The following is a 6,802-nucleotide window of genomic DNA, read 5'->3' as shown; positions in this document are numbered from 1 at the left end:
ATTGTGACTAAATTAAACGTTAAATACGTCTTAATTAGATTATTATATTTTTTATGACAGTGATATACATTCAGCAGTAAAAGCAGTTACAGAGAAAAAACAACGAGGTTGAAAACACAATCTCGAAATAGTTGTTGGATTCAGAAACTCAATTAAGTGTAGAAGTGCTGGTTAGCTTCGGTATTAATTGACAGTTTGAAATAGATTTTCCTCATAAATTAATAAAACAGCGACATTATAAATGACACCCACAAGCAATTCATGAAGAAACCAAACAAAAAAACAGTTACTTTTGATAAACTAACCTAGTAGTTTCTAATTTAAGATTGAGAGAGACTTGCTGTTAATAAATAATCTTATGATATATCTTAAATTAGAGATAATTCTGTTTATCTCGAATAAGATAAAATTGTTTTACCGATATTTTTGAAGGATCTTCAAATTCGAAAATTTTAACCAACTTTCAAGTGGTCTTTTTGCTGGGTCCCTGAGTTCATATTTTGTGAAGGAAAAAAAGGAGTGAGGGAGGGAAAAGTTGAGGAAAATTTGTGGGAAATTGATTATGCGAAAAGTGATAATGCAGAGAATGAGATTTAGGAAACAAGAGAAGGGAATGTGATGAGGAGAAGAAACAGAAAGAGATTGTGTTGTGAGGGAAGAAGGAGAATGCAAGAAGAAAGGCAAAGGCTCGTGGTTGTGCCACGTGGCATGGTTGGAGTGGAAGAGTGGTTTGGGGTTTCAACAAAGAGCAAGAGAGAGAGCACAACAACTCTCTCTCTCTCCTGCCATGTCAGAGAGTAACCCCGTCCTATGACCCCGGCGAATCCGTATTTGTGTGTCTTTCTCTCTCTACATGACAACATCAACAAACAACAACAACAGCTATCTCTTTTTCTCTCTCTATTTATTCATTTGTCTGCCCTCTTTCTCTCTCTCTTTCCTCGTATCTCTCATCTCCTTGCATCCATGCCCTAATACCTTCTCTCCCTATTCTCCACTTTCCCTTTTTCCTTCTCATGCAATCCTTGCTCGTGCTGCTATTTGATCCGTAGCCCAGCCTGGTATGCTTCTCAATTTTCCATCTTTGCTCTTCATTTGTGGTTTTGGCTCGAATTTGGCTTCTGGGGTTTTGTGTTTGCCTCTTGTTGATGTTCAATTTCAGTTGGGTCTGTTGGTTTTGTGTTAGTTGAGTCCCTTGATTTTCAAGCTACTTGGCCTGTGATTGTTGTTCATGCTTGCAGATTTTGTTGGTTCAATGAGCAGGATTGTTACTTGAATTTTGTGTTGCTTTCTGACTCCACTTGTTCCTCCAAGGGACTTGAGGGTTTTTTTGTGAGTTGAATGTGCGGAATGCTTCACCGTTTGTTGGGTGTGGATTGGTGGCTTTTGTTGTGTTTCTTGTTTCTGGTGTGCTGGGACATACTCTGACTTTTTGTTCATTGTTTATGCTGCTGCTTGTTTTACTTTTGATAGAGATTGTGTATGCTTATTCAGATTCATCATGATTAATAGTTTTTACGTGATAGTAGTCTGTCTGTGCTAATTGAATGATCTGATCTTGTTTTGATTGAGGAATGAATGTAGATACCAATTGAGTTGTGAATCTACAGAAGCTGAGGAAATTTATCGTTGTATAGTCTTTGAATTCATTTTTAGGGACAATGGCATGTTTTATTCTTGGATGTCTTTTTCGCTTGTAATGAATGTGGTTGCGCATTGAGGACTACCGTATGCTAACATTTGTCACAGGATTGGCGTATGGGATTGATTCGATGTTTCTAACTTTCTTGTAGTAGAAGGTAATGCTGTTATTCATGTTAATCTATCCTTGAATAAGTGTTTCGTCCAAATATTTCTGAGTGATAAATGATAATCAAATGGCTTGTGTTTGATATTTTTCTGGGGCAATGGGGGAGAGAATTTATTTGTTTGGTCCTGAAATGTTCATTCCTAAGTGTAAAAGGCTTGATTGGTTTTTTGATGCTGTAAATTATCATTCTTATGCGAAGTATCTCTTTTCTTTGATTTGTCATTGTTACATCATGCACCGCTGCTTGGCCTTTTTAATTGCTACATTCTTTGCTACGCCTTGCTACCTGATGTTAACATGATTTCCAACCACACGCTCACAGTTTTTTGTCTGCTGCAATTGATTTTGCTTTGACTGGACTCATTGCCGTAGCAATGGGCAGGTTAGAAATCATTTTTCTATCAACAGCAATCATGTTATTCACTTCAACTATCCCCGGTTTCAGTTTTACCTAAGGCCTATCTCATGATTTAAATAGGCTAGATTTTCCAAATTTGTTAGATAAGTCACACCTCAGATGACAGGATTTGCATATAATTTCTTGTAATGTTGTTGAATCTTGGATAAGACTGCATTGACTATAATCAAAGCCCATCTATTTTAGCTAAAGTCTCAAACATGAGTTCTGAAGCTTCAACTCAAGACTAGCTTTTTGGACTGATTCCCATTTAGCTACCATCAAACCTTTCCTTTTAAGGAAAAAAATTCTTATTATGCTGGTTTTGTTTTCAAAGAGAATGAACTTTGTTCAATCAGCTGATGGATACTTGATCAGAGACAGTTTTTGATGATCGCAGTTGGGGGAAAGAAGAATAGATTGAAATGAAAACTTGATATTTTGAATCCTGCTGAGTGATTATGAAATGTGGTATCATATTCTCTCTTGAATCCTTTTTGCATGCTTCCCATGTTGAGTGATATTAAGTGATCATGAATAGTGTCTTTGATATGATGAATAATGTTTTAAAAAGGTTGAATGCATGTTAGTTGTTTGTAGTGTTATGTCAAAGTTCTTTTTAAGGGGACATCTTTGAAGGATCATCAGAGAGATAGGCATGTTATGCTACATGTTTAATGTTCCTAGTCTCATGTTTTTTTTCTCTCATGGTGTAGTTTTCAGTTTCTTAGGATTTCTTATTCACTTGCATTTATATCTCTCCTTTATTTCTTAATAAATTCTTTGTTTATCTAAATAAAGTACATTTATACTTTGAATATATTAAAAGAATGTTTCTCTAGTTGAGAACACATCTGAGTTTTTTTTTTTTGTTTTTTGGTATGGTTGAACTTTACTTATAATACTATGATAAACACGGTTGATTACCAGGGCTAATTTAATTTTTAGTTATTGCTCAAAACTATTTTCTGTTTTATTTCCATGTTATTTGCTTGTAGTACTTTCTTTAATTGTTTTCTGTGCACTCTGTTAATGAGCAAGCATGTTTAATGCTGTTTTATAAGCTAAAATGCTTTGAATTTTCATTTTTCTCATGATGACATGCTGATGGTCAGAGTGCTGATTGCTTATGCAGGATGCATCTATGAACAATGAAGGAAAACAAATCATCAGCACCTAAAATGCTGAACAGGAACTGGGTTTTAAAGCGTAAGCGGAGAAAGCTTCCTTTTGGACTAGATCAGTCCTCTGGTAAAGACCAGTCCAATAGTAAAGAGGAAAATTCACTAACATCTGAATCTTCTAGAAATGCTTCAGCTAAACGTGCGCTAAAGACTGAAGTACCTACTGATCAAATGTCATCTAAGAAGAAAGGAAATGATGGGGTAAGTTAACTTTTTGAGTCCAATTTATTTATTGCATTAGGCAAAAAGAGGGGATGTTGGAAACCCAACTTATGAAGAGTAAAATGGTTTAGTATTGTCATTAAGTATACCATGGCATGTGACCAATGTAACTTGTGATAATTTGTGTGAAATAATGTCTTAATATAGAGCAATAGATGTAAGAAATACCTGACATCTATGTAGATATGTTATTAAACTCGAACTGGACTGGCTGGTTCAACTAGTTTAACTGGAAACTGGACTTGTAGGTGATTTGGTCATTATATATTAAAATCGTGGTGCTCATTCTGTATTTTAGGATGTTTTATGTTTCATGTTTGTTATAATTTTATTCTTTATCTCCATCGTATTTCACTATGAAGACTAGGTTGATGTATTTAGTCACCCATAATCACAGGGATTTGTCTCCTTAGAATTATCTGCCTTAATTTCCTAAACTAACCAGCAGCAGGTTATAGGTCCAATGACCTCTTAATTGAAACAATAATGTAGAATATTATTCCTTTGAAATTTGAGAATATCAAATTGGGAATGCATGTGTCTTGGGATGATGTCATTAACTCTGTTATGAATTATGGAACCGATGACTCATCTGGTCGGAAATGAAATTTTATTTGGCTTACCAATTAACCTTTTGTATATCCTAGGATTGGAATTACGTTCTCCTAGGTCAGGTACAAGTTTGCCACTTGGATCCATAGCATTTATCATCTCTGTTTCTTCTAGAATGTTTGAGAGAATATTTTCTGAGATATGACCCAACCTTCCTTGGATTGTGCCACTTCTATACCAAGGAAATACCTTAGGTGTCCAAGAACTTGTGTGCAAGATACTGTTTTAATTGTACAATACCCTCCTTATCACTACCTGTGAAAACAATGTCATCCACATTTGCAATGAGATAGATGCACCCTTGGGGAGAATGATGATAGAACAAAGAATGATAAACATCACTTTTGTATTATTCCAAACTGCTAGATGACAGTCCGAGAACACCCAAACCATGCATGGGGTAATTGCTTGAGACCTATAGGGACCTAAGTAGGCGAGATACCATATTAGATGACTTCCCCCAAGCAACAAATCCAGGAGATTGCTCTATGTAGACTTGTAAGGTAACCATGTAAAAAGGCATTTTTGATGTCTAATTGAAATAGAGTCTAGTGGTGAATAATTGCAATGGAAAAGAGAAGTCAAATAGATGTCAATTTTGCAACATGAGAGAAAGTTTCAGTGTATTCTTGGTCCTGGATTTTTGTCTGTCCTTTGGCAACCAATCAAGCTTTATAGTGATCAATGTTACCATCATGTCTTGTTTTAAGAGAGTACGACCATCAACACCAAACAGTTGATTTGCTAGTTAGAAGAGGAACCAATTCTCACGTACCATCACTTTGAAGGTCAAACATCTCATCAATCATTACTTATCGCCACTTTGGTTGAGATAAAACTTCACTTGGATACTTAGAAACATGAATGGAGACAAACAAGTATATTGTATGGGGGAAAGCCTATGATAACTAAGGTTTGTATAGCAGGAAAATGATTATTGGTAAAATGTGTACCTTTCCAAATAGTAATTGGCCAATCAGTTTTAGATGGACCAAATTCTATATGGGAGATGGCTTCGGGAAACATTAGCATGACATCCACTATATCTGTTGAATATGGATCACATACTGAAATATCAATAGGTCATGAACGATGTTGATATACCTGAAGTGGTGTAGGAGAAGCATCTCGAGTTATGGTAGAGTCATCTGGTTTTGATGAAGCAAGATTGATGGTAGTGGGAATGTGAGTACATATGTCATCATTTGAATGAATAGTTGTATAATATGGAACAAACTCAAAGAAAGAGATGCCAAAAGACACAATACCTATGGAGATATCAAGAGAAACATTGATACCCTTTTTGAGAGTGATGATATCCCACAAAGACACACTTGAATGACTAAGGAGAAAGTTTTTGTGGTTATATGTGGAAACAAAAACAGGTGGAGGAAGATTGTATAGAGGCAAATAAGGAAAAGTGATAGAGTGGGTACCTGATCATTAAGGACAGATGATGGCATCCGATTAATGAGATAACATTTTTGTAAGGACAACATCCCCTCAAAAAATGGTGAGGAAGATGACTATGAAGAAGTGTATTTCAATAAAATGTCTGTTTTTGTGCTTTTGATGAAGGGTACCACTAGATTTCATGAATTGGTTAGACAAATATTCACGAGCATAGTCACTACTAAAAGCATGTATGGGTATACCAAATTGTGTTTTTATTTCATTAGATAACATTTGAAATATAGACCTTTGGTTGACGCTTCATTAGCCAAATTGAAGTACATTTAAAATAATCATCATTAAATGTAACAAAATATTTAAAACCTAAAGGGGTAATACTATGAGAGGGACCCCAAATAGCAGGGTGAACTAAAGAAAAAGAAGGCAAAGCTTTCTTATTAAGACTAGAGCTTTTTTCAAAACAGCGTTTGGGACTTTATTAAGACAAACATTTTTGTATTATCAATGTAGTTTAAATGAAAGTGGTTTCTGACCTAGAATGATTCAGAGATATAGATATTTGAAGGAAATTGATTGTGACTTTCTCAAAATGTATAATGCTAAATTTAGGCTATATTACAACACGTCTGTAGGCTATTTATTTTAATTGAGAATATTATGGTATTATGCTAATTTTTTTATTTATGCTGTCCTTTTGGGAGCTAGATTTTATTATAATTTAAAACTGAAAATTGTAGAATGTCATAAAGTTGTGTTGGGCTTTTATTTATCCTTTCCTTTTTAGTAGCAAATGCTTTATTATAATAAATAGTGGTTGTAACCCTTGGGATAATTTGAGTGCTAATTTTGAGAATTTGAATATTTCCTAGTGCATCATTTGATGTATGGGTTTTCTCTTTTGTCTGGGTCTAGACAATTGCTGCTACGTTCCTTTGTTCTCATGTTTGGTGTGTCAACTTCACCATTGAGGGGCTTTCTAGATTCTGATGTCCAAAGAGGGGGGTAAGTAATGATATTATTGCTTCTTGTAATTTTTTAAAAGAATAAGTGTTAGGTTTAGCTTGTCTAAAAATGCAACTTTAATGTTGATGTGTGTGTGTCACTGATAGGCTGCAAATGAGCTAATAATTTAGCTCATTTATTGATTGCCATATACTAACCAAT

General features: G+C 34.9%; 1 protein-coding gene across 3 annotated transcripts in view; it reads left to right on the top strand.

Annotated features, from left to right (window-relative positions):
* The first annotated feature begins 608 nt into the window (after positions 1-608).
* LOC108347860 (protein CHROMATIN REMODELING 4) overlaps positions 609-6,802 on the top strand; it is a 28,617-nt gene continuing 22,423 nt past the window's right edge. For 2 of the 3 annotated variants that reach the window (XM_017587306.2, XM_017587302.2), the window contains exons 1-3: positions 609-1,061; positions 1,750-1,799; positions 3,343-3,592. In XM_017587306.2, the coding sequence (XP_017442795.1) occupies positions 3,359-3,592 (234 nt within the window). In that variant the 5' untranslated portion in view covers positions 609-1,061; positions 1,750-1,799; positions 3,343-3,358. The remainder of the gene's footprint in view (positions 1,062-1,749; positions 1,800-3,342; positions 3,593-6,802) is intronic. The other variant, XM_017587304.2, reaches the window with a different exon arrangement.

Source organism: Vigna angularis, chromosome 1, assembly GCF_016808095.1.
Source record: "Vigna angularis cultivar LongXiaoDou No.4 chromosome 1, ASM1680809v1, whole genome shotgun sequence".
Classification (NCBI taxonomy): Eukaryota; Viridiplantae; Streptophyta; class Magnoliopsida; order Fabales; family Fabaceae; genus Vigna; species Vigna angularis.
Note: the sequence above shows the minus strand (reverse complement) of the source record. Positions and strands in the feature narration are given on the sequence as shown.